The sequence below is a fragment of the Cucurbitaria berberidis genome, assembly GCF_010015615.1.
Source record: "Cucurbitaria berberidis CBS 394.84 unplaced genomic scaffold K460scaffold_1, whole genome shotgun sequence".
Classification (NCBI taxonomy): Eukaryota; Fungi; Ascomycota; class Dothideomycetes; order Pleosporales; family Cucurbitariaceae; genus Cucurbitaria; species Cucurbitaria berberidis.
In genome coordinates, this window is record NW_024468935.1 from 1,076,099 (window position 1) to 1,101,407 (window position 25,309).

Here is a 25,309-nt window from a genome sequence, read left to right on the forward strand (position 1 = left end):
CTTGGCCACAGGCAATCAATCAATCAATCCCATGGCTGGTTTGGCGCCGCCGCCCGCCCGTTGCTGTCGATAGAGCATTACGAAAACCCAACGTCGATCGTTTCCGGCGTCAGGCTGGAGCGTAACCGTGAGATAGGGCTAGTGCCGACGGCATGGACACGCAGCACCCGTGCTGGCTGCTGACGGTGGGCGTGCTGCAGGCTGGCGCTGCACTTCTCCACACACGGCACAAGCGTCAGATTGAACAGTGTAATAGCCTTGGAAAGCTTCTACTCTTTTTAGCGGCTAACGGGAGGGTCCAAGGCCGCAGGGTGTTCGAGCGACGCAAAGACCAAAAAAAGCCCCTCTCAGCCCTACCAGCCAATTTGTCCACCCCCTTGGCACGCCCCCTCCCACACTCACTTCGACGTCGAGTAGACACATGTACAGAAGAATGTGTCCGGGGCCGGCCAAGTCTCACAGCGTGTACAGAAGTATGCAGCGCACCATCTCCGGTGGGTGGCTGACACGACACGACATACAGGAGGACACGGTGGTCTGGAGAGTGGCATTCCCTTGTCCTCCCCTCCCAGCGTATATTCTTCTTGGCGCAAGCGTGGTTACCGCACACTTCTGACAGGACATGGCGGGAGAGCCCATGCATGGTAGGAGAGATCCACATGTACTCGTCATAGGCTTTCTCCCGTGGGCAAAAAGGGCTGGCTAGCAGCCCTACAAGACTTGCTGTAGAAGGTCCAATTCCAATTCCAATCCCACATGTTTATTCCCAGCATAGGATAGGCCCTCTCCTGCTCCCTGGTCGCGTCTGGGATAAAACAATTCATGCGATTATTGTGGGACAAGCAATAGTGCATTGCATTTCCTCCTGCCTTTGGCCGCCAGCAATAGCGCGTAGATCGTCGTATTCCCCGTAAGGCTGTGCTGGCGCATCGTCCCGCACTCGGCGAAACGCAATCGTAGCGGCCAGGGCGCGGGATCGAATCGATTGTTTTACAGTATCCCATCTAATCCTATACTATTCCTTAGTTATTATCACTCACCTCAACCCTTCTGTCTGGTCCCCGGCTCGCAACTGTCCCAAGCCCGTCACATCACACAGCTTGCTTACCTGCCCTCCTACGTCTCGCCGGTTTAGGAAGGCACACGAGGTGTTGGAGAAGCCTCGGCCGGTGAAAATTCGACCCCCATTCGCACCACCGCCCAAAAAACCTTGCGCCATTCTCTTATCCCACCTCCACCTCATTTCCGGCCCCCGACTATTTTGGGACAACCCTCTTCTCTCGGTAACCATGGCCCTCATCGACAGAGTGCCAGGCGACTTGAATCTGTACATTGGTGGGTACGTAATCCCCACCCTTTGTCTGCAATTGCTCCATAGCCCTCCGGTTGGCGTCATTGGGCCACATCCTGACTCTCTTCCTCTCCTGATGTAGCATGTTCACGCTGCGGCGACGTGATGCACTCCAGCAGGCCAACATTACGCACGTCCTGTCCGTCCTGCGCACACCGCTTGATCAACACCTCTTCAGCCCCTTCAAGCACATGGTGGTAGAGGTCGACGACGTCGACGACGAAAATCTATTGGAGCACTTCCCAGCCACCAATCGCTTCATCCAGGACGGCCTTGATGGAGGTGGCGGAGTCTTGGTCCACTGGTAAGTCAAGATCCCAGTCTCGAGCTGAGGCTTGCATACCCAACCTTTGATCGTCACCAACGACTGCCTTGCTTGGCAATTTTGCCGTCTTCAACCAGAGATGAATGGCTTCGATACCTCGTCCGCTGCGCTGCAGTATGCACATGGCCATGTCCTGCCTTCCACGCGTCTCCAGCTTGCAAGCCTTCTTTACTGAGTCTTCCTATCCCTCCCTCGCACCTGCCACTTTTCTGCAAACTTCTCTTCCCGATACATACACACCGCTCCCTCGCCACTCTATTCCCCCTAGGGCCACTCGTGTCAATATGCCAACCACAACCACTTCTCTAGTGCCATGGGTAAATCGCGATCCGCTACCGCCGTCATTGCTTACTTGATGCAAGAGCACAACATCAGCCCTTCGGAAGCACTGTCGCATGTTCGGCAGGCGCGATCCATCTGCGAACCAAACGACGGCTTCATGAAGCAACTCGAACTCTACGGTGAGATGAAAACGCCCGATAACGTTGAAGACAATCCAGCCTATCAACGCTGGGTCTACCAACGAGAGATCGAGCTGAGCCGCGCGTGCGGCCAAGCTCCAGAGGCGGACAAGATCCGGTTTGAAGACGAGCATGTCACCGATCAGACTTCTAGTTTCGAGTTGAGATGCCGCAAATGCAGGTGAGTGGAGCCGCCCTAGGAGCCTTCTCCTGTCACTCTTCAGCCTCTTGCCGCCCCGTCACGGCTCAGCGCTTACCAGCTTATAGACGGCCACTTGCAACATCGCAATATCTAGTCTCGCACAAGCCGTCCTCATCGCAGAACTGCGCTCACTATTTCCTGGATCCCTTGTCATGGATGCGTCCCGAGCTTGAACAGGGCAAAACCGAAGGACGCCTCGAATGCCCAAAATGTCACACCAACGTAGGCAAGTACGCATGGCAAGGGATGCAGTGCAGCTGTGGGGATTGGGTTGTCCCTGGGATCAGCCTTTCCAAAGGCCGAATCGACGATGCGAGAAAAGCAACTACTGGCATACGCCATCCCCCAGGCGCATCAGTTCCCCCTCCACAGGCTGGTAGTCATTCACGGCAGAACCTATGAGAGGCTGCTAAGGAGGTCGATCAAGTTCAGCTCGTCATGAGCACCATCGATTCGTCCTTGATGTGCTCCGAGCGATCTGGACAGTCTTTCAGAGGACTAAAAATATGGACACAGGTCCGCTCTCTCCAGTTGTGTACTTTACACCCAAATGCCATCCACGTGGCCTTCAGGGCATATCATTTTGGGCCGCTCTTGGAGTATTGATACGACTAGGTGGGCGAAATGTAGCTTTTGTGGCATTCGCCAAAGGCTCGCTCAATCAATGAGACCCTAGCTAGGTCTAACGCGTCCGATTGCAGGTCTATGAGGCACAGTTCGGGAGTATCGCCAAATACGGCTCGATATGCATATACTATTTTTCAAACGGAGTCAAACCCTTCCGAATGCAACACGTCCAATCAATCCATCATACCGTGCGATCCTAGTCTAATCGAAACACCTTTGTCGCTTAATCCCGCAGCTCTATTCAAACAAAGTCAAATATAAGCTACCGATACCCGCTGTTCTAATTTTGACACCAGAAGCGCGAGTTTAGCATCAGCGGGAATCGCTTCATCCGCACTTCATCTCAAGCCGGGTTGGCGGAGACAGAACCGTTGTCAACGCAAAAGGGAAGTTCTTAATTAGCAACATCCTCTTCTGATTATAGCTCAGACTCATGAACCGAAAAAAGGAAGCTCTATTTCGATGCAACGGCAAGCGGACTTACGAGCCGCTTTGCTTACTCAACTTTATTGTTGAGCTTGCTAGCCACAAGTCTATTCCTGAGTACGAAGCCTGTAATAGACGGAGTTCATGATATTTTTTACGCAACTGCATACACGAGCAGATTCTAACATGGACCAAAACCGACAAGCGCCCTTTGTCGTCATGAATTCCCCCCCAAAACCTCAACCCTAGCGCAGAACACGTACAGCTCCGTGCATAGAAGATCTCTGGAAGGTAGAGCGAGCTAGATAGCAGAGATCCAAATAATAATCCCTTGTGAAGCGTGCCCGGGGGCGGCATGCTCAGCACATCCGCTCCCATCATGACAGCGCTGGATCAGCAACCCCAAGCAACATCACAACCTCTCCCGCTATCTACTATCGCAAAACTACTCACCCGCTTCCTCTTCGGCGAAATCCAGCAATATCATAGTGTCAAGAGAGCATCTTCAAAGTTGAAATAATCGATGATAATTCTTGAATTCGTTCAGAGGCAATCTGTGAATTCGAGCGTTGCGCGATGACCCAATCCTATCCGTCGATGATGATGATGATATTGCTAAACCCATTTCGTTGCAGAAAAATGCCCTGTGTATCGAGACGCCAAACGCCTTGCCAAAATGCCGAGTTGGAAATGAAAACGGCGACAAGAATAAGAAGAACGCGAAGGACCGGGGGAAAAAAAAGCTAAAAGCGAACAGAATCTCGTCTAACCAGGACGTCATGTATATCAGGGAAGAGAAAACGTGCCAGACCTTTACGAAGAAGAGCTCGACCCAGCAGCTTCACTCTCAATGCTCGAGGATCTGGTCAACTCCTCACCCTCTACACCCAATGTGTCCATCTCTTCTGCAATCTCCTCGTACCACTTGCCGTGACACTTGCGGTCAACCTCGCCAACTTTGCCCAGCTGCTCGCAGATCTCGGCGACTTGCGAAACAAACTCTGGTAATCCAGTCGCAGCCAGCCCCTCAGTCGCTGTACTAGCTGCCTTGACGCGCTCACCAGAGCTACTAGCTGATACGCGGTTGAAAATATGCGTTTTGAGGCGCTGGAAAAGAACCTTCAGAACAGGATCGGACAACTTGCCCGACTCAGCTTGGGTCAACAAACGCGTAACCGTGGACGAAAGCTGAGCTCGTGTTGAAGGAGGCATGTTGTGCGATGATTCCAATAACGAGGATATCTTGGCTGGAGTGGCCGCGTCCTTGAGGTACCCGTCCTTCAGCACTAGCCACATCTTATTCGCCTCCGACTTCCATTGTGACCGCACATCGCGTTTGAGGAGGTTCTTAGCAGTGAGCAAGATACCGCCGATGGTAGTGATCCGCAGGGCGTCTTCGCGGATCCGCGATATGCGTGCGCGATCGAGCTCGAGCGTTTCCGGCAACTCAGACTCCCTAAGCGGCGGCGCGGCTATTGCGAGGTCGACGAGGCCACGTGCATAAATTTTATGCGCTGTAGGGCGGTTCATGGGATTCGCTTGACTCCAAGGATCCCGTCGGTCGGCCTCAGTATGCATATTGACAGCCGCGCTGTGCCACCATCTCCGAGTCCGATCCAAGGTGATTTTGCTGTCTTCCAGATCTTGGGCAAACATGCGCTGCTCGTAACCGGTGGCCTCCTTGATTAGCGTTGGTGCCGCGTTCATCAGGAGGAAGTTTGAGTAATCCAACGACAGAAGATCGATGACGTGAAGAAGCTTGAACAGTTTCTCAACCATCTCTGGTAACTCGCCCTCCTCTTGGAGCTCCTCGGCCAATGCCTGAACCTGTGCGTCTCGGAAGGGAGCGCAAAGCTTGGGAAGGATATTAGCGATGAAACCGAAGAACTTCCCGTAAGAGAAAAGACCCTGGTTGCACTGCCGATTGATGAGCTCGGGATCCAGCGTCTCAGAGATGAGCGTGTGCATCGAGTTGCCAGCCTTCAGCAAGCGTAGCAGCTTCCCACGGATGTTTTCCGCCATCGCAGCAGTCCAGTTTGCACTGTCGCCGTCCTCGAAACCCTTTTGCATGGCATTGCAAAGCTCGCGGTTCAGAGCATCTCTCAGGTCAGCTGTTGGCGATGCATCAATCCGATACTCCTTGTCGATGGAAAGCTCATGGACCAAAATGCGATTGTCGGGTACAACAGTAAAGACTTTAGACAACGACTGGGCCTGGTGACCTTGCGTGGTAGGACCATGACGGCCTTCGTGGCCCGACGCTGCAAGTTCCGAAGCAGCCTCGGCTTGCACAGCTGCAGTTTCGGCAGCGTTGGAAGCGTCTGGAGTTGAGTCGATGGCAACGCGAGGACGTACTGTCTCTCCTGCAGGCTTCTTCTTTGGTCGGGACCTTCGACTTTCACGGATGGCCTTTCTGATCAACATCAGGGCCTTGTCAGGTCCAGCCAGCTTCTTGATCTTACTTAGTAAGATGGCCTGGTTGTCCCGAATGCCGTTCCTATATTCATTCGCGACCTCGTCGACAGTCGCGTCCTTTACACTCTGCCAAATCTCGTCAAGACTGACAAAGGAAGCGACCATAGTCTCGACAAGGGCCGACGAGTCTCGGGCCTTCCAATCATTGAAAGCGGTGAGGAACGCACCGTGGGCTAACAAGACAGTCTCTGTTCGGGTCGGGGAAGGAGTATAGTAGTTGAAGGTTGTCAGTTTCGTCAAGGCAGACTCGAACGAAATGATGAGGTCTTTAGCTTTAGTAATGAGGTCCTGCTCCTGGTCACCATCCCGGCTGAATACGTGTGCCGGATGTCCTAGGATGAGGTACGCAGAGAGAAAAGTCCTGACGGCTGTGCTGCGAGATACCGGGTCTGGATCTGGCAGCAGGACGAACAGAGTCATCATCTTCTCCGTCGTCTTTAGCAGCTTCTCGTCTGCAAGTAGGACCGTGATGACCTCGAAACTGGTTTCGCTGACCATCTCGATAGATAACCCAAGCTTAAGCCACGCATCCACAATGTTCTTCCGGGTTCTGGCTCGCCACGCAGATTGTATTCTCTTCGCAGCAGCTTCTGAAGTCACAACTGGTCGCTCGGTTGGTGTCTTGGTATCAGCTGAGGGCGAGCTGGCAGTCCTCGGTCTTCGTGGGTTACGTTTGTACTCGAGTCTTCGCTTCTCAGCGTCCGCCAGTTTCTCCTCCATCTCAGTTCGGTACCGTCGCTCTTCCGCAGCCTTGCGCTCTTTCATGTCTTCTGCAATCTTCTTGGCTCTCCTAACTTCCTCGGCGCATGATGCTGCCACCTGTGCCAGATGTCGTTCGCGAGCTTGTTGTGCAGCCAACGCTCTCTCTTCGCTGTTTGAAACGCGCGGTGTGGCCTTGGCCAATGCTGCACGCAATCGCACCTGCTCAGCATGGGCAGCCCGGTCTGCCAGTCTTGCTTTTCGGTCCTCGAGGATGGAGGCGCGGCGTAGGTGCTGGGCTATATGGTGGCTCTGGCAGCTGTTTCGGAAGGAGCGGTTCGACGTGTGCGAGTGTGTCGAGGAGAGGGAGTTCCGGCGAGATGAGGTAGCGGACGACTTGCGGCGATTGTTCGCGTGTCTGTAGAATCGGGCAGCGATCCGTGGGGGAGGCGCGAATGTCGGCCCATTCTCTACATCCGATGAGAGGATCATGTCGGGCTCCTCGGGTATGTCGTCGTTCTCTCGCTGGAGTTGCGAGCTGACCAGCTCGAGTTCAGAGTCGGTGAGCGACATGGTGTATGTCGCAAACGTATGATTCAGGAGTTGAGCGAGTGTCGGGGCCGTCTGAGAAACAGGCGTCGCTGGTGTTTATTAGGATGTGAAACAAAGCACGTCCTCGTCGATGATGCTTAGTGTAACAAGCCGCAAGCGGTCGAGGTAACACAAGCGAGACCAGAAGCGCGTGCCTCAAGAATATGTTCACAGAAGCGAACGGTCTCCGCAGCGACTCTACGATTCAAAGGGGCTGCGGGTCGGATTGATAAGCCTGGCAATGGCGTAAAACAACAAGGTGGAGGCAGTAGCAGCGCGCGCCGTATGCACAGCTACGACAGAGAAGCGAAGAAGATGCGCCCAAAGCGACAGCGACAGCAATAGCAGTCGTCGCTGGAAGAAGAAGAAGAAGAAAGTAGAGGTGGTGGCTGGGGAGGGGGTTCGAACGTGCTCTTTCTTCCATATGACGCGTGAGGGCCGCTAAAGCCAAGACTCTGATGACAAGCGGCAGCTAAGAAGTCCATCGAAGTTGATCGACATCTCGCAACACCCCGACCTCCACACTTCAGCCTTACGCAAGCGCTTCATTCCCATTCGGTATCAGCTCGTGCAGCAGTTTGTCCTCGTGCCTCCTACAATACAGAGTGTCACTGCGCCGGCTCGCATCTGTAATTTTCGCTCCAACAAGAGACCTAAACTAGATAGTCTGAAACTGAGGCTCTAATTTACCCTTCGAAAATCCGGGGTATGACTTGGCGTAAAAACACCCTGTAGCATCTTATAGTGAGTTCATAGCTATCAAGGTCATAATGTCACTCACTGCTTTTGTTCAACCCCTGTGCGTCTCCTGTAGGCATACTACGCGTCACCACTACTCAGGGCAGCTTACGAGAATGATATGTGCTTGTAGAAATTCTCTTGGACGATGGTCCTAGCACAAGATTGTGTTATGAACCTTCGTCTTTGTAACATTAAAAGCCTCTTCAGCTTCAGGATGTATATCTGACGCTTCTACCCTTGCTATAGGTTGCGTCCTTTGGAAGTTCTATGCACCATGTGACAGGATGAAGTCCTTCCAATGTTTTGTGTACAGAACAGCCCCATCGCTTTACGACAGCTGCAACCCGTGTTACGCACAGAAGGGGCATTCAAGGAACATTCAGAAGCTCTTTCCTTGTTCAAGCACTCATTTTAGCACTTCCAAAGCCGAGCTAGACCGACCTTCCTATAAGTCTTCGTCCTGCGTCACTCTCAGCTATCTTGAGGCAGTCAGCACGCCTTTCATTGATCGGTATCCGCTTGCCTTACATGAGAGCTCGAGTACCTTGAGCCCATTTGTTCGCCGTGACATGTATCGAAGTTGTAAAATGGCAATAGCAACACCAACGACGGCCAACAATAGGCCTAGCAAGCCAAAGACAAGCGTCAGGCTGAGCGAATCGGGGCCTCTGGTAGATAGAGCCGCGGGGGTAGTGGGCGATGATACAGCGGTTTTTGATACGATTATGGTCGACATCGATAGCGTAGTCAAGGTGGTTGTGGTTGTGAGAAACATCGTGGTTGACTAGTGCTCTCTTTAGGAGAAGGCAAGGCTAGTCTTGAATGTGGTTTTTCGAAGAGTAGAAGGTCGTCAAATGCGCAGCCAAGGATCTCACAAAGAAGAGAAGTGGAAACAATCTGGTGGTGGGAATCGTAAAGGCAGGGCTTATGGTCATCTTATGTCGTTTGTTGCCACCAGGAGTTCTTGGGATCCGGAGCATCATCCTTTTGAAGATGCGGTTAAGTGCGATTTGCATCGCTGCAGTCAGTCTCGTCAGGCATTGCTAGGAGCAAAGAGTGCGAAAGGTGCGATTACCACCAGCCTGCGCAGTGCTTCGTTTCGGCTCGAGCGTGAGCAAACGTTCGAGGAACAAAAGTGCGAAAAAGTGCGACAACGAATCAAGAAGACCCAGGCTGCCTTTAATATTCCAACAGTAGGTGCAAAAGAGTGCGATAAGGTGCGATGGCGAATAAGAGCATCAAAGTCGACGCCATATTGCATTAGCTCGTGTTGCTCAGCCGCAGCACAAGGTTGACAAGCTGACAGCCTTTCACTCTCACCTCTTTCGCAGTTCTCCCAGTTCTCGCCGTCCTCCGCACCTCAAGATCTTTTTCGTGGCTCTTTTCCTGGTACATGCCTGATTATCCCCGCAGCGAGTCCTTTGCATCGTATATGCTTTAGACACACCTCGATTGAACTTCAGCCTCGTTAGATAACAACGTTTCCATCCTATGGCCGAGACGATACAAACTGATCATTTGTCAAGCACGGTTTAGACGACCATCAGTCGTCCCCAGCAATGTCAGGCACATCTCCTTGTCCGGATCAGCAGAATTTCGTCAACTATAATGCATTTTCCACTCTATTTACCGACAATTACTTCATTGGACACCCATCTCCTCCAACACCACCCGTTCATGAGCCACAATGCAAAAGACGCAAGTTGGACCTTGTGAAGTGTGACAGATGTAGAGAGGACAAACAGAAGGTCAGTAAAACATCTTTCAGTTATCTTCCACAAGCATTAGCTATGCTCGCAACTATGGTTCCAGCATTGCCAAGCGTAGTTGTGTGTGCAGCGATTTGAACTTCTTGCTCAAGAATCAAAACCGATTACCTATTTGTACTGTCAAGCCGCCTAGTGTTGTCTCCGAATGCGTGGGGTTAGCTGATAGTCAACACTGATAAGTGCATGCCCGCGAACCGGGTATACCCAACCAAGTGCAACCGCTGCTGTGCCAAAGACCTTCCATGCTCAGAAGGCAAGAGAGCAAGCCGTAAGAGCAAGCCAGTACCAAATACACAGCCACCGACATCCTCCCCTGGTGCTGCTGAGGGCACAGATTTGGAGGATCTTGAAGTCCTATTCAATGACTGGTACGTCTCAAATTCTAGGCTGCCCTTTTCGCCCGCGGTTGAAAATAAATCTCAAACTTCTATCTCTACTCTTTCATGACAGTCCCTTAGGAAATCAGTTTTGATGTTAACATTTGACCCATAGGATTTTTCTCCTAGACTATCACTCGAACTTAGCCATGGCTATGGAGCGACTGCGAGGTCTGCAAAGAGAGATCTTTCAACCCTTCCTAAATACTGCTCTCCAAATCATACCGGAAAGGAGAACATCCGAAAGAATGGAGATACTCAGCGATTTCATGGAGACTTGCCTGACTCCAATCTTTCTGGACGTTGCGAATGAGTTGCGTGAGACAGGACTGCATATGAAGCACTTGCCAGCGTTCATGTTCCCTTCCCTAATCGGATCAACTTTGTTGAACGCATTACCAACCCTGAGCTGTCCGGTCTGCACTCTTCCCGTCCCAGAGTTCGCCCACTTAGTCCTTCAGCAGGGTTATCCCGTCGGCCGAAACTTCCTGATTTTCCAAAATCAACTTCTCAAACACGCAGAGGTAGATCACTCGACCCAAGCTCCAGTCGACGGAGTCCAATTGAAGGATACGGTATTTCGGTACGTGCAATTGAATTATGAGGTCCAAGAGAAAGCACACGATTTCTTTTCAGGCCCTGAATTCTCTTCTACTGCTCTACCCAGCGAGGGAATTGGACTCTATCATCCCCAGGGCGTCGGGTACCAACTTTTCCTGCAAAGAGAAGAAGTCGTTGACTGTCTTGGGCGAAGTCCACTACACTTTTGGCTGGATGGTATATCGTGCGACTGTGACGATACTGAGCTGGAGATCTTACAAGAACCTATGATTCTCCTTAATATCAACAAATCAGACATTCTCAGTCGAACGCCGCTACACATCGCATGTCAACATGGCTGGGAAGCTACCACACACGCACTACTTGATTTTGGAGCCGATCCACATAAGGCTACTATCTACGGAAGCTTGCCTTTGCATTATGCTGCGGCGAAAGGGTTTGTGGTAATTTGTAAATTACTACTCGCTCATATGGACGTTGGCGTTGTTGACAGTAAAGATTGCGAAGGGAACGACGCGGCGAGGTATGCTTTGGACAATAATCATGTGGAAGTTTACAAGTTGATCGACATTATTGAACGGCTTGAGTTGTAGATTACGGGTTTATATTACCAATTAGCTATCTTTATTTCTCAAAGGAGTTGAGAAGCTTCGTTGATACTCCTCGGTTATTCGAACTACGGCGGCATCCACCCGTGTTCTCGAAGACATTGACATGTCCAGAATTGTTACCCCATAAAGGTTCTTCGGCGCAGTATAAGATAAACAGTGGAAGTCGGATCACATTTGACAACTCAGATCTCGTCGCAAAACGACAGCTAAGAGGATTTCCAGAGCACATACGCCTTGGTTGAGCTGTCTCTAGTTCCGTGAAGGGCCTTTGAGTGACAACAAGTAACTAAGAACGATCAATAACCGAGTAGTCCCATGTTCTGATGCCTCTTCACCGTATACTTCTTTGTCGGAAGAGGCGCTTGCTCGCGCCCAAGAAATGCAAGACATGTCATCATAGGCAACCACTCGTAGTCACTCAACCATCAATCGGCAATGATCAGGTTTAGCAAAGTCAATTCATACTATTCAGCAGACGACTGGAGAGTTGACCGCGCGATGATTTAGATACGTGACGATCTTGGAATAAATCAAGTAGGAGATGTAGTCAGGAGAGTTGCAATGATTCGAAAACCACCAATGATTCGAGGACTGAAGTGTAAAAAAGGTACCTTACAATTGGCGGTCTTTTACCTATCCTAAACAGCACTGGCGGGCATTCGTCGTCCTTTGCTACCATATTCACGCTCCAGGATGTAACTACTATCATGAGCCGACTCAGCAATCACAGATCATGGCACGCAGGCGCTTTGCTAGGCAAATCAAGGCACAGTATAAGCCAACCACACACTGCGTGACCTTCCATCTTGAATCCTACATTGAAGCGTGAACATGTCAATCAAAAGCAACGTCAACGACACACACGAGCAGCAAGTTAAAGCCTACCTCGCCTACATCAGAGACTACACCCAAGGTGGTATGTTCGAAAGCACACGCCACAAAGATACAAATATGAAGTTCCTACGTGACCTGACGAAATGAACGAGGGCGAGGACAAAAAAATGCCAATTCGCGACATACTCTCAGCCCAAGAGAAAGACTGTACGCATCTACCGATGAGTTTCTAGGTTAGTTGTGTACCAGGTAGAGTGATGGAGTAGACTGTTCAAGATGAAGGTGTTTGGGAGCGCGGAGATGGCGAGGCTGGATGGGAGGTGGGTGATGAGTAAGTTTGGGTTTGGTTGCGAGGTGAGATACTATTTGTTTATGAGCCCAGAGTACGGTAAAGTGTGGAAAAAAAAATTAGGGTATCGATCAGGAGATGATTTGAAGTACATAGAGAGATATACAGGAGGAAAACTATTCACGTCGTACGTTTCACGTGAGTTTGGTATTGATTCTTGTCTTCTTCTCTCGCACACGAGGGGAGAGTGGCTTTTAAGTATTGATTCTTGATGACGTAGGTTGAGTGCTGGAAGTCCCTCGAGAACCGATACTCTGTATATTGAATGATCGTCACGATAGGGGAATGAAAAAGTAAAGTTGCGTCTCAACAAAACAAACGTGCTAGTGGAGGCTGAGCTTAGCCTCAGTCAATGAGTTCCATGTGCGACCATTAGTGGTATCAAGTTGTCAAATGGGAAAGAACGCAGAGGTGTACATGTACGTAACTAGCAGAGCGGGTATCTGTGAAGTTGATAGTCAAAACTAATGCACTGCGACAACTGGTGAGGTATGTCGGGGAGATGAAGAGCACTGAATGGCTCCATGGAATGAGAGCCCACCCGATACTTCGGCACTTGGTAAGTTGAAAGGAAGCCAACGAAGATAACAGCGTTGTAGACTATGAAAGGGGGAACTATGAAAGACGTGAAAGAAAGTTTGATGGAATAAGGGGAATCTATCCTTTGATCTCAACGATTGCCCCTTTCAGATGGAGGGGTTCGAGTGCAGTGCATGGCCCTAAATGTGTACTCGTTTCAGAATGCATCATGGCGTCTAGTAGCTATCAATGCCATTGGAGATGTTTCTGTGGTTCGTTTGACCGTTGACATCGCTCAACCACCCTGTTGCTTTCCTGACTTGGCAACAGATCTAGCCTTTCCCCATGTGCAGATCAAAGGCGAGACAAGGAAACAAGGTCCCATGCTTGAGTTGCTGATCCCGTTTGTAGAGGACAAGCGAGCATTCGCTGCGATCATCCAGTATGCTGGCCTCAGATCATTTCTAGGAAAGGTAAAAGGGTGTGTAGATCAGGGCTGCTGTGTCTTGGTGCCATTGCGTCTAGAGCGCATACTATACTACAGTTTGGCATAGTGATGTCGACAAGGTGCATCTGTTCATGTTACGAGCGGGAATTTGAGCATCCAAGACAACGCGCGTTGATACTATGCTCACGCAAGTACCGAAGGAGGCTTCACGCTAAGCTACCTTGGCAGACGTAGAAACTGGTAGAATGACGTTTGACGAAGATGGGCCGAACCATGGAAACTTCAACCAGCGGAGAATGCCTTCTGGCCAAACCACGTGCTACGGCTTTGTTCGAGGCCCACGTGTGGGTTCCACCACGGAATGCCTACCCCGCCTGGAAGAAGGCCGTGAGAAGAATCTGCTCGTGCGCATCGGGATGATCTCGGCTTGCCGCAAGGACGCGCGGAGCAAGCTCGATGGGTGCGCAGCGCACAGTGACGATGAAAAATCTTCTGTTGTCTGGAAGCCAAAGTCGAATAAACCTCTCCATTTACCGATAGGCCCAATGTAACACGTGTGGAGAATGGGTAGTTATCGCATATCGATAAGTGGATAAGGTAGGGCAAAATCTGCAGGTGGCTGCCGCGCGGAGCCAACCCGCTGCAGGCTGCGGGCCCAGTAGCAAAGCGATGAAGTCGTAGCAGGTCCATATTTCATTTCGAGTGCATGCTGACATCTTGAGATGCGACTGGGAGAGTCCAGAAGCATTCAGATGCAGCGTGCCGTGTGAAGCGAAACAACGACTCGGGTTGAGACGGTGTGGTTAATGAGAGATGTCACCTTGACGCCTGGTAAAATGGCTCCAGTTGCGATCTTCGGCGCACAGCAGATTGTGCAGTACAGGCTGGCAACAGTGGACCGACCGGGCAGAGCCAATGGCGAAACTGGAGAAGCAGATGCTGAGCAACCCAGCGTGTCCACCTAGCCACGCGCTGTGGGTAGGAGTAGACGAAGCTGCATGTGACGAGTGACGAGCGACTCGGTCCAAAACACGTGTTGGGCTGTCTTCCATGGTGACATACAACTTGTTGGATGATGTGATGGAGGCGCAGTCGTGCTGTTTCTGTTTCTGGGGCCATCTCGCTTGCTCAAGTTGCTTTTCTCAGCTCCAGCGCTCCCCTGTGACGGAGCAGAGCTTGAAAGCGAGCGTACCTGACGATCATGGCATGGGGGCCGGTGCTATTCGCTAGGTTTGGTGCGGTATACCTTGCCCCTTGCGGAAACGTGAAACCAGTCAGCTTGTGTGATATTGGTGAATTGACCATTTTTAGCTGCACACACGAGCTGCACAGTCAGCGCGAAAAAAAGAAAAAAGAGAAAGCAACGGGTCGCTTTTTTCGAGGCATAATGGCCATGGAACAAAGGCGGGCACAAAAGTGACAGAGAAAGTCGCCATCGATCGGGCGGGCGTACAGGCGTGCGACAGCTGCCATTGAGGCCCAGCAACTTCTTGTTGAGCGCACTATGCCACGCCGTTCCACTCCAGTAACCGGCCCGGCGTCGAGGACGTGCAGGCCGCCACGTTCGCCGGAATTGTACAAGTGAGAGTGGTTAGTGGTGTAGTAGGCGGAGGATGTGCGCGCGGCGGCACCTTGGTGGCGCTGGCACGGTTGCCAGGGGTCGCCGGCGCTAGGCACTCAAGTCCTGCTCTTTTTGCGCTCCACTCATCAGCCGCCTCCTCGTTGTTTCCTCACTAACCCACACCCTACCCAGACTCTCTTTATAACCCCCTCTGCTCCCCCCCCCCAGTCCTGTCCACTCTTTACAGGCTTGAGGTCTTGCATTTGTCCACTTTCTTTCCCCCATTCATTCCCTACCTTCACAGAGATCTAGCATCTCTCACTGTCCTTCCTGACAAACCACCGTCCCTACGACACACTCGAACTGCTAGCCGGTTCAGTCACTCCCTACGGAACACTCCAATCCAGCTATCCTTAGCATCACTCAGCTACCCAGCAACCAAACTACCCGACAATCTTTGCCAAAATGAAGAACTCTGCTGTCCTCGCTTCCCTGCTCTTCGGCTCCTTCGCCGTCGCAGCCCCCTTCGACAAGCGCGCTCTGGTCTACAAGACTGAGGTCGTCACCGAGACTGTGGTTGTCTACACTACTGTCTACGAGGATGAGCCGACGTCGACTTCTGCCCAAGGCCAATTCTACGAGCAGCCCACCTCCGTTGTGGTGCAGCCCACTTCTACGCCTACTCCCGCCGCGTACACTCCTGCGTACACTCCTGCACCCGTGGAGCCCTCAAGCATCTACACACCTGCCCCTCAGACTCCCTCGGAAACCCCTACGCCTATTCCCACTCCTACTCCTGCGCCGGCGCCTGCGCCTTCTTCTGAAGCGCCCGTCGAGGTACCCACGCCAACTTCCACCCAGGCGCCCTACGTTGCACCTGCCCCAGCTTCTAGCAGTGCCGCCGCGCCTGCCTACAGCAGCGCCCCAACCACGGGTGAGAAGTACTCCAACGTCGACATTACCATCTACGACAACAACGGTGGTTTCGGCGCTTGCGGTACTGAGCTCCACGACACTGACATGATCGTTGCCCTTGCCCAGCCCGCTTGGGGCGCGTCCACCTACAATGTCATGACCGGTGCTGCTACCAACCCCTGGTGCGGACAGAAGATCCAGATCGAGTACGAGGGCAACTCCATCCAGGCTACCATCATGGACTTGTGCCCTGGATGCGCTGATCACGACATTGATCTCTCGCTTGCTGCCTGGAAGAAGCTTACCGGCAAGGACGAGAAGACGCGCCTCAAGGCCTCGTGGTCCAAGATCTCTTAAGTGCCCAGTCTACTACCTTACGCTTAACTTCGTAAATGGCCTCCATCTCATGGCAGCCTTTTGCGCAGCTACGCTACGATCAATATACCCAGGATTTTTACATCTAGCTAGCGCAGGCAGGTCAGCGCTTTGCACGACTACGTTACGAATGGTTGTTTTGTTTTAAACGGACCATGTCCCGGGGTTACGGAGCCTCATCCTCTTTCCACTTGAGGTTTTGTTTGTTTTCTTTACGTCTCGTCGCCACTTGTCGCAGATAGACCCCATGGTGTATATGGAGATATCTGGCGTGCGATGACGGTCCCTTCCTCTTCTTGTCACTCTTTGACCAATGTCGGCGTACAGCGGCGTTTGGTAAACTACCTTTCTACTTCTTGTACAGCACTTTAGGGTCAGGTTTGTGGGAAACGTCTTGGATACCCATATTCTTGGATACTGCTTGGAGGAAATTACCTACCCAAAATACAATGCGCGCTCTGCGCCTTACAAACTCACTACTCGGTTCCTTGCACTCTGTGACATTTGTGAATCCATTTACAGAGCATGTTTTTCACTAACATTAATCAGTCACTCCAGCTATGATTTTCGTAATGCGCGCAATCGCCCCAATACTCTATTTTAGTGACAGATTACGACCCCGAATCACTGCCGAAGTCGAGCGATGCGGCGTGGCTATGCATGGGCACGTTCGTTCACCCGGTAGCCACGTCCCCTTTGCGAGGAATGCACCGTCTCCAAAATAGAACCTTTGGTTCCTTTGGTTAACGCTACCTTCCTTTGTAACCTAAAAGCATGTCACTAGACCTAGACCCTTTGTTTGCCTGCCGCCTGCGTGAAAACAAAGGTCAACAATGAACATTATGGCGCCCCGAGGCAGAGCATGGACGTTCAAACAAAGCTTATCCCTTCTGTTCCGATCCCCGGTGCGTTATCCCTGAAAAGGGCTTGTTTAAGCTGGCGTGCTGATCGACATGGATGTGCACACGTGTTACTTGTTTCATGGTCTCAAAAGCCGGTTCACTATTGTGATAAAACCGACGCTGAGAAGCATTCAACTTTGTGCGTTTTCCTCGTGAAGGAAGAAATTATGTGTGATGTTGTGGCCTGCCGAGACCAAACTCGATGGTTTTCCCCGGTTCCAGGCAGATTGATAATACATCATGACTTTTACTTGGTGTCACGAAGAATGGCACATGTTTAAAGACACAAGGTTAGACTCTGCAATCGAGGTAGGGTGTAATGGGGCTTAAGGTCGAGTGCGACCACAGTGAACTAGAGTTGTAGTTGAGCGCAACATACAATTTATCCTTTGACGATTTCTCTCCAAAGTAGGACGGGTATAGAATACGAAGGGCCCGAGGGCTCGAGTAGTGGAACGAGATCTAGCACAGGTAGGTTGAATGTGAAGGCCGATTGAGCCGGGGTGAAAGCTGCCACACTTTACACGCCCCTGGTGCCGACTGTACTCGCATCGCATGCACAAGATTACTAGACAAACTTTAGTACCGTACTTGTGCTATTGATTGAAGCCCTAGGTGCTCGAAGGTGTTATCCGGAATGCAAGTCCTTGTTGGGGGCTGGTTTTAATATCAAGTCGTAGGTTACTTGGTACGCAGTCTGGCCCTGTATAAGCAGGTTGCTAGTGAACTATATTCACTCAGTCTCGTTCATGAATAGACGCATTTGCTTCACCTGTTTAGGTACGAGACGCTAGCTAGGCACTGGAAGTCTAGGTTTGGTACCTATATCCCTCAAGTTACTGTAGAGTTGAAACAAAGTAATCATCTCCCCCGATACAACTGCTACCACCGTCGTCCACACTCAGATACCTTCTTACAGCCGGGGTCCCATCAGCCACGCTTCGAGACCTCACATGCAGTTCTCATCTCCCACTCTTCCCTTACATCATCCCTCAACAAATCCATCTTTAACCGCCGGCAAGTGCTACCTTCGACAGCAAACAGCAAGACCTGCCAGAAGCAGTAAGAAGTACAGCCTATCAAAGACGACTCGCAAGCAAGATTTCTTTGCCTGCAAAACGCTCACCAGCGTCTGGCCTACGTTGTGCGATGCACATGTCGTGAGTTGGTCATTGCACATGTGGAAGCCCAAACGAGGGGCCGAATTTGGGGATAATCGGACCTCTCCGAGGAGCGGCCGACTAGCACGTGGAGCTGCGCACAAGCTCCGGGTGAGTGGATGGAGCGAGGTCCGCGAGTCGTTTTGATCGATGGTGTGATGAAAGTGCCATGTGAATTTGTCAGACGGGGTGGACGTGGATAGGACATGATTGCGGGGTTGTGGAGTTTGCTCGTTAGCAGCAGGGAGCGTATCGCACGGTATACAGCATGATTGAACATTTTACCCATGTAGAGCGTCGCGTGTTCATATGTATATCTTTATTGATATTGAGTGTTCTATGGGCAAGTTGAATGTAGCATTCCATAGCGCCATACAGTGCTCCTCATACATGCCCAGCCGAAAGGCGTCTCCCAATGAATCCTCATCCCAGATGTCAGTCTTGAAGGGTATATAACGAAAGCAGCCCCAGTCCATCTCGCTTTTGCTGACCTATTCCTCGCTGTTCCTCATAATACATCTCTGCATCCTGGCGCGCGTGTGTATGTACAGTGGTTTGGTCCGACACGACCGGTGTAGTCCTTTTACCTGATCCAGTGTGGCCTTTTTCATTTACGCAAACTGGCTGGCACCGCCAGACTCGACTGCATCAATCTCTGCCTGTGTCCATGAAAGTCTCTGGAAGCGCTCGGGGAGCTCAGAGCGGTCGAAGAACATGCCCTTTGCGGCCTCGATGGGGCCGAGGGTTCTGCCGGCTGCGCCGCCAATGTGACCACCGATGGCGGCACTGTTGACTGTGTTGAGCGGACCGTGCTGCTGTGCCTTCTTTCGGTAGGATGCGAAAGACGAGGGCAGCTCGTGGGTGGGAGAAGCCGGGTGGGGATGGGGAGTGTGGTCGACCTCTGCAGACGGACATTAGCCATTGGAGTGAGTATAGATTGAGGCGGGGCACATACTGGAGGGAGTGCTGCGCTTGCCTAGGAAGCGGATCATGGGCTGGCGACCCTGCTGGAGCACCTTGGTTGCGTTCATTGTGGGATGGATGAGGTGGTGTGGAGGGAGCGGGAGGGATCCAAGTTCGGCAGGCAGTCAGGACGTGCAGTTGCGCAGAGATTTGGAGACTGAGAGGCGAGTGCAGAGAAGGGCAGAGCACACGCAAGCGGCAGCAGGAGGATTGAGATTGTGAAGGATGTTGGTGGAGGGGAGCCGGGCGTGATGATGAAGCATAAATATTATTCACGTTGACGGCAGCAGCGATAAAGCCGAAGCCGCTCAGCACTCCGCACTAATCCGGAAACTCGCACAGAGTGAGTCTGCCTCTGCCCACAATCGACTGAGATGGCCGCGCTTGCACTACGTGTCTAAGCCAGTTTCGACAACAGGTGGGTAGTTGGCCAGGGTGGTTGTCTGCTCTCCGCACGCGTTGCGTGCTTTTGCCAGCTTCTGTCGCACGCCTAGGCCAGAGCTCCCTTGCTCCTGCAGCTTCTAGCCCGCCAACTTTCTCTCAACTCTGCAATTTTGCCCGCTAATCCAGCTCCCCGCCAGTAATAGCGACCTGTCACGCCCGCCTTATCGAACCCCACGAAACGACCTCCGCCCGCTGACCCGCGAATATTGCATATCGATACTGTCGTCTCCGAGGCGGCTCCGCCCTCCGTTTCTTTCTCCAGCCCTCCTCCTCCTCCTCCCCCATGCACGAGTTGCTGCTGTATGGACAGGTCCCCGCCGGCCGCCATGACCAGGTCCTGAAGATTCTAGCGGGGGTTGCTGCTATGCAACCCCACCGCATCGTCGAGCGGCGCATCATCTACAAACCCCAGCGTGAGCCTGAGGAGCCAGGCTCGAATCTGCGCCGCGGCGGTACCCAGGCTGTTGCTGTCAAGCAGACTAAGCAGACGGCAGCCCCTGCCCTCCACTACACAAAGCTTGTGCAGAGGCTGTCTGAGGAGGAGTTCGGAATAGACGCTGGGCTGCCGCATGAGAACACAAAATCATTGTCCGCCGACGTACACGACGGACAAGAGCCAGTGTGGTCCATGCTGTTTGAAGACGTTCCAGACACTGGTGACAGAGGGGTATCCATACGCTTCACGAATACGACCGACCTCCTCTCTGGCGATCCACATGCATTCATGATGGCATCGGGCCCCAACTCGTGAGAGACTCCTTGTGGTTCTCGGTACATGTCTAATCTGCCTGCAGCTTCGTCACCGAGTACTATGTCGAAGGGCACCGCTATGTACACGGCAACGTCGTCATCTACCTCCACCGCGTACTGCACGAGCCCGGCGTCCGCAACCTCCAAGAAGCACCCAAGGTCACCCCTCCCTCGTTCTCTTCCCTCGAACTTCTTGACCCCAGTGGTGCATACATCTTCGAAGCCAAAGTACGAGTGAATGAGTTCAATAACTCGACTGTGCTGGAATCCGGGGTGAGCGAGCTTAAGAAATTCCAAAAGGAGATGAAGGGCTGTGTAGAGCTGGCGTTGCCAGACCGGCTCTCGCTGGACACTCGTGTCAAATATAAACCGCCTCACGCTCCTGCTGCCAACACTCAAGCCCGACCTCGTTGAGCTTCGCAATTGTATGCTGTGTGAAGACTACGCTCAACCCAAAGCAGGCATGACACCTCGACGCAGCCATAGGAGACAAAGATGCGCTGCTGAGACCGATCATACAGACATTCAAGTGCCAGCAGAAGCACATTCGCCTCATGGTAGGAAGGCAAGTCGTAGAAGATCCCAATCTTAGCTCTTGCTCGTTTTGCATCAAACTCTCTGCTGAAGCGTAACGCATGAAGCGGAACCATGAGCGCACAGAGAGGAGGCAAGGTTCGCAGGCAGACACTGAATTTCAATTGCTTATTTGGGCTTCGTGCGATGGTCAAGGTCGAAGAGTGGGACGCACTGCATTGATCATCATCCCGTGTTGGTTAGGTTGTGAATATCAACTGAATCGCTTCAACATTTGAGCGATTTTCTCAACGTGATTATCTACATGGTTGTTATGCAAGCGATGCCGTACCTTCCGATTCGCTTTCTGCCTAAAGAGGGTGATGTTACCTAAATTAGCTCTGACATCGCAAAGTGACTGTCAAGTGAGTTGTAAAGCTTTGGCCAAGCACGTGCTTTCGTGAGGTCGTGTTTCGCGTTTGCTGGGTGGGCGCAAGCGACGACCTCACCTAACAGCACATTCAATGCTGCAACTCGTCACCCCAATGCGACAGTCCCAGCAATAGCAAAAGTTCGAAGATGCCTCCACGGCCAGGTCTGGGGAAGCGGCCAAGCTCGAACAGTAAAGACGTCTCACCACCGCCATCGAAGCGGCGACAGCAGTCGACAACGACAAGCAAAGCAGTCGCAAACTTCTTCACCCCTACATCTAGGAAAGAGCCCGAGAAGATGACCTGGCGGGTTGTCAAAGATAGCCTTCTTGTTGGCCGATACAGTGCTTCGACTACTACACAGGGCGTTACGGAAGGAAAGAGGAGGGTAGCGGCGTTCGATTTTGTAGGCTCTCTTCTGTTGCAACGGTATTTGTATAAGTGAGAGGGATACTGACGTCCATTTCCGTAGGATTCAACGTTAATTAAGCCCGCTTCTGGGAAAACTTTCGGTCGGGACGCCACTGATTGGAAGTGGTGGGATAGCAGTGTCCCTGGAAAACTGAAAGAGCTCCATGAACAAGGCTTTCTCATCGCCATTGTGAGTAATCAGGGTGGAATCAGTCTCAAGCCAGACCCGAAGACTGTCAAGTCTGACCAAAAGCGACTGGCGGACTTCAAGGGCAAAGTCTCAGCAGTTCTCAATCAGCTCGACTTGCCAATCTACGTGTATGCTGCAACAGCTCGAGATCAGTACCGGAAACCTCGGACTGGGATGTGGCAAGAGCTAGTCGAGGACTACGACCTAGACAGCGCGAGTTCTGTCGATCTAGAAAACTCTCTTTTTGTTGGGGATGCTGGAGGTCGCGATGCAGGTGCGGGAGGGGCCGGAAAGGATCACTCATGTGTCGACAGGTTCGTGGGAAATGCAACTCCTACATTGCCGAGCAGGAATATACTAAGATTAGTCAGAGATTTCGCGGCCAACGTCGGTTTGCCATTTCATACTCCCGAGGAATATTTTCTTCACGAGGACCCAAGGCCTTTCGTGAGAAGCTTCGACCCAATCACGTACATTCAGAAGCAGGCTGATAAGCCAAAATCTGCATGTACGTTTGGGGGATCATCAGGCATGCGCTACGTTGCCCAACCTCTTTTCTTACTAACTTTAGACATAGCTGTGACTATCACAAAGCCCGACACTTCCGACATCGTTCTATTTTGCGGTAGCCCTGGATCTGGCAAGTCGTCATTCTATTGGAAACATCTGCAGCCACTCGGCTATAGACGTGTGAACCAAGATAACTTGAAGACTGTGAGTGATTGCGTACTCTCGAAGTAACGGGAATGCACGTGTTGTGCGACCTCTACGCACATTGAGTAACCTGTTGAAACAGCGAGAAAAGTGCGTGAAAGCAGCTACGGTCCTCATTGATGAGGGTATCCCAGTAGTCGTCGGTCAGTCTATTCGGAACCCCAACTTCACCCGCATGAAGACCTTGGTAGGCTAAAGTTGCCAGACAATACGAACGCCGATCTAGAGACACGAGCAGTGTGGATCGCGTTAGCACGGAAGCTGAGCATTCCTATCCGATGTGTACTCTTCACCGCATCAGCAAAGCTCTGCGAGCACAACGACACGGTTCGCGCGTTGAATATTGGCCCAGAAGTAAGTTTCCCAACATTAGGCGCCTCGGCCCACCACCGTCGCGAGTCTTTTGACACAGAGCTGCTTGTTTATTACAATTGTACCACCCAATGAGGAAGTTGCGTCGGTCGAGAAGCAGCCAAGGCGATTTGACAGCTGAGAAACTCTGATGCTCATACATGTTACAGACGAACCCTGAGAGCCGGAGTATCCTACCGAAGCTCGCGTTCAATGGCTTCGCCTCCAGATATCGCGAGCCTAGCGTACCAGAAGGATTCGAAGATATCATCAAAGTAGACTTCGAGGTATGTATCACGCGATTGTGGCTTACAAGTCGCAGCTTTTGGCGCAGAAGTATAGGCTAACCGAGCGCAAGTTTGAGGGCCCAGAAGAGCAGAAGAAGCTATGGAGCAAATATTGGGTTTGATTCGAAGAGACTTCCGCCAAGGGGGACAAGCTGGGATCTCCCTAGAGGCAAAGTATCGACGATTACAATGCTTTTCTTCGACTTGCCGTGTTCGATGCAGCCCATCTGTCCAGGCGATCGCGATTGGCGAAAAAACCTCTGCAAGCTACTGCTGGATCGTAGCGAGTATATGCTCGCAGCTCTAGTCTCAGCCCTCAGCTTACTGAACACATGGCTACCGATCTTTTGACCCCGCACTTTACATGTAATCTTTGCTTACTCGGTGTTCTACTGTCATCGTCTTCCCCTAAGCATGCTGGCGGATTGACCTATGTGAGCAGCGTCCACGGCAATATTCTACCGGTATGGGTAGAACCATGGACTGCGATTTTCTAGTCCGGCCCACTATTCCCACGCGACGCTCGTGGATGTCAACCGTTATCGATAGCGATCTCGGTCAAACAACGGCATGAGTTTGGGACCGAGAAGGATCAGCAACCACTAAATCACAGTGGCCCACGTTGTGAGGTCTCGACCGCCAGGTGCCACGCACACTCTCTGTTGTCGCAATGTTCGTGCGCCTCACTACATGACTACAGGACTTTCATCTGGGAAGATGCAGATTGTTTTCAGGCCCACTGGGAAAGGACGGAGAGATGCGCGGTCAAAAAAGGTACATTCCACATGTCTATTGTATGAGCACATGCTCACCGGCTATTCTGCATGCACGTAGAACGTTGAAGGACAAACGGTTATTTTCCCGCCCGCGCTGCATGCCCTGGGCAAGTTGTCCGGGCCGTCGCTTCTTCACCCAAGGGCAGATGAAAGTCCATTAGCAATCAAGTAGATTGATGGGGCGGCCGGTCGCTTGCCAATTTGAGACCGGACCGACACTAATGGCGAAAGCTTCGTCATGATCTGAGCCAGTGGCTTCAGCCCACTTTCCCAGCAGCCTGTCACCCAACTCGATGCTGCCCACTAGCGCTACAGTAATAGGCAAGGTCTCTCTGCCAAAACCTTGACTGCTGGGCTCGATGGCATAGAGATTCCCTTGCTTGGATATCAGAGTTGTTCATGCTTGCGAAACGTTGGAAAAAGCATTGCCTCCACGGCGGTTTGGTGACGGATGGCGAGGTGCATGCGCCGTTGCAGGAACCCGTGTGTAAGAGAAGAACAGGAATGGGAACAACCTTTGGCTAGCGATGCGCTGGCTGTGAGGGTGTGAGGCTTGCAGCGAAACGTGCGAACAAGATCCGAGCCCAGGAGACAAGGGTCCAGGGGGGAGAGAGAAGCAAAGTAGCGCGGCAGGGGGGCCGATGACCAATCAGCGTCCGTCTCAACGGCTGGCAGCCACCAGTTTTCCCGACTCGTCCGGAAGCCGATGGCTTTTTTCTCCCAACCTCCTTGGGCACCACCCTTTCGCGCGCCATGTCATAACCCCATCATCGTCTCGAGACCATTGAATCATTATGCGAAACGAAATGTCGAAACAAGATCAAACCAAGATAGCAATCAGTGCTTGGAAGCTGGCAGTGGGTACATGTTTGTTTTTATTTCGTACCTGATTCTTGGACCAATCGGTCCCTGGGGTGAGACGGGAAAAGAGCGGGTGAAGGACATGGCAGCTACCAGAGGAATGCCTGTCGGTGTCATAGCTGCGACACGGCAAAAGGGCGAGAAGGTGTCGTTGGCCCAAAAGGGAAATGGTAGAGAACCTGTCGAACCAGGCATAATCCTGCACCGCCCCATATTATGTCAATTCGCTGCCATGGTTGCGCTCGCATGCCCGAATGGTTGACAGCTCATCAGGACCGCAGTGCCGGTAGCTCGACAACCTCCAGCAATTCACAGTCATGAGAGGTCATCATCACCACG

General features: G+C 52.0%; 7 protein-coding genes across 7 annotated transcripts; 5 read left to right on the forward strand and 2 right to left on the reverse strand.

Annotated features, from left to right (window-relative positions):
• The first annotated feature begins 1,052 nt into the window (after positions 1 to 1,052).
• Positions 1,053 to 3,145, forward strand: K460DRAFT_360830 (dual specificity protein phosphatase 12). The gene is made up of 3 exons (XM_040932340.1): positions 1,053 to 1,655; positions 1,986 to 2,318; positions 2,405 to 3,145. The coding sequence occupies exons 1-3, from the start codon at positions 1,435 to 1,437 to the stop codon at positions 2,739 to 2,741; spliced, it is 891 nt and encodes a 296-aa protein (XP_040792535.1). The 5' UTR covers positions 1,053 to 1,434; the 3' UTR covers positions 2,742 to 3,145.
• Positions 3,146 to 4,205: 1,060 nt separating this feature from the next.
• K460DRAFT_273410 (uncharacterized protein) lies at positions 4,206 to 7,139 on the reverse strand (the record flags this gene model as incomplete). The annotated part of the gene is made up of 1 exon (XM_040927873.1): positions 4,206 to 7,139. The coding sequence occupies one exon, from the start codon at positions 7,137 to 7,139 to the stop codon at positions 4,206 to 4,208; it is 2,934 nt and encodes a 977-aa protein (XP_040792536.1).
• A 2,154-nt stretch (positions 7,140 to 9,293) lies between these two features.
• K460DRAFT_411769 (uncharacterized protein) lies at positions 9,294 to 11,198 on the forward strand (the record flags this gene model as incomplete). Its single annotated transcript, XM_040937494.1, has 3 exons — positions 9,294 to 9,646; positions 9,848 to 10,035; positions 10,160 to 11,198. Exons 1-3 carry the CDS (start codon positions 9,458 to 9,460, stop codon positions 11,196 to 11,198), a joined length of 1,416 nt encoding a protein of 471 aa, XP_040792537.1. The 5' UTR covers positions 9,294 to 9,457.
• Positions 11,199 to 15,770: 4,572 nt separating this feature from the next.
• On the forward strand, positions 15,771 to 16,193 carry K460DRAFT_255432 (uncharacterized protein; the record flags this gene model as incomplete). Its single annotated transcript, XM_040927416.1, has 1 exon — positions 15,771 to 16,193. A coding segment is annotated over one exon (423 nt), but the record flags the coding sequence as incomplete, so codon positions are not given.
• Positions 16,194 to 18,890: 2,697 nt separating this feature from the next.
• Positions 18,891 to 19,310, reverse strand: K460DRAFT_274752 (uncharacterized protein; the record flags this gene model as incomplete). Its single annotated transcript, XM_040927980.1, has 2 exons — positions 18,891 to 19,180; positions 19,235 to 19,310. The coding sequence occupies 2 exons, from the start codon at positions 19,308 to 19,310 to the stop codon at positions 18,891 to 18,893; spliced, it is 366 nt and encodes a 121-aa protein (XP_040792539.1).
• A 363-nt stretch (positions 19,311 to 19,673) lies between these two features.
• On the forward strand, positions 19,674 to 21,299 carry K460DRAFT_360838 (uncharacterized protein). The gene is made up of 2 exons (XM_040932341.1): positions 19,674 to 20,433; positions 20,481 to 21,299. Exons 1-2 carry the CDS (start codon positions 19,970 to 19,972, stop codon positions 20,848 to 20,850), a joined length of 834 nt encoding a protein of 277 aa, XP_040792540.1. The 5' UTR covers positions 19,674 to 19,969; the 3' UTR covers positions 20,851 to 21,299.
• Positions 21,300 to 21,442: 143 nt separating this feature from the next.
• On the forward strand, positions 21,443 to 23,849 carry K460DRAFT_360839 (PNK3P-domain-containing protein). Its single transcript, XM_040932342.1, has 8 exons — positions 21,443 to 21,786; positions 21,853 to 22,295; positions 22,353 to 22,510; positions 22,559 to 22,695; positions 22,778 to 22,838; positions 22,901 to 23,049; positions 23,217 to 23,333; positions 23,405 to 23,849. Exons 1-8 carry the CDS (start codon positions 21,529 to 21,531, stop codon positions 23,453 to 23,455), a joined length of 1,374 nt encoding a protein of 457 aa, XP_040792541.1. The 5' UTR covers positions 21,443 to 21,528; the 3' UTR covers positions 23,456 to 23,849.
• Positions 23,850 to 25,309: the final 1,460 nt, after the last annotated feature.

Coding starts and splice junctions, on each gene's coding strand:
- K460DRAFT_360830 (XM_040932340.1), top strand. CDS start 1,435: ATGTTCACGCTGCGGCGACGTGATGCACTCCAGCAGGCCAACATTACG. Junction 1,656..1,985: donor GGCGGAGTCTTGGTCCACTG/GTAAGTCAAGAT, acceptor CCACTTCTCTAG/TGCCATGGGTAAATCGCGAT. Junction 2,319..2,404: donor TTGAGATGCCGCAAATGCAG/GTGAGTGGAGCC, acceptor ACCAGCTTATAG/ACGGCCACTTGCAACATCGC.
- K460DRAFT_360839 (XM_040932342.1), top strand. CDS start 21,529: ATGCCTCCACGGCCAGGTCTGGGGAAGCGGCCAAGCTCGAACAGTAAA. Junction 22,296..22,352: donor GATCACTCATGTGTCGACAG/GTTCGTGGGAAA, acceptor AAGATTAGTCAG/AGATTTCGCGGCCAACGTCG. Junction 22,696..22,777: donor ACCAAGATAACTTGAAGACT/GTGAGTGATTGC, acceptor CTGTTGAAACAG/CGAGAAAAGTGCGTGAAAGC.
- K460DRAFT_360838 (XM_040932341.1), top strand. CDS start 19,970: ATGCACGAGTTGCTGCTGTATGGACAGGTCCCCGCCGGCCGCCATGAC. Junction 20,434..20,480: donor ATGGCATCGGGCCCCAACTC/GTGAGAGACTCC, acceptor ATCTGCCTGCAG/CTTCGTCACCGAGTACTATG.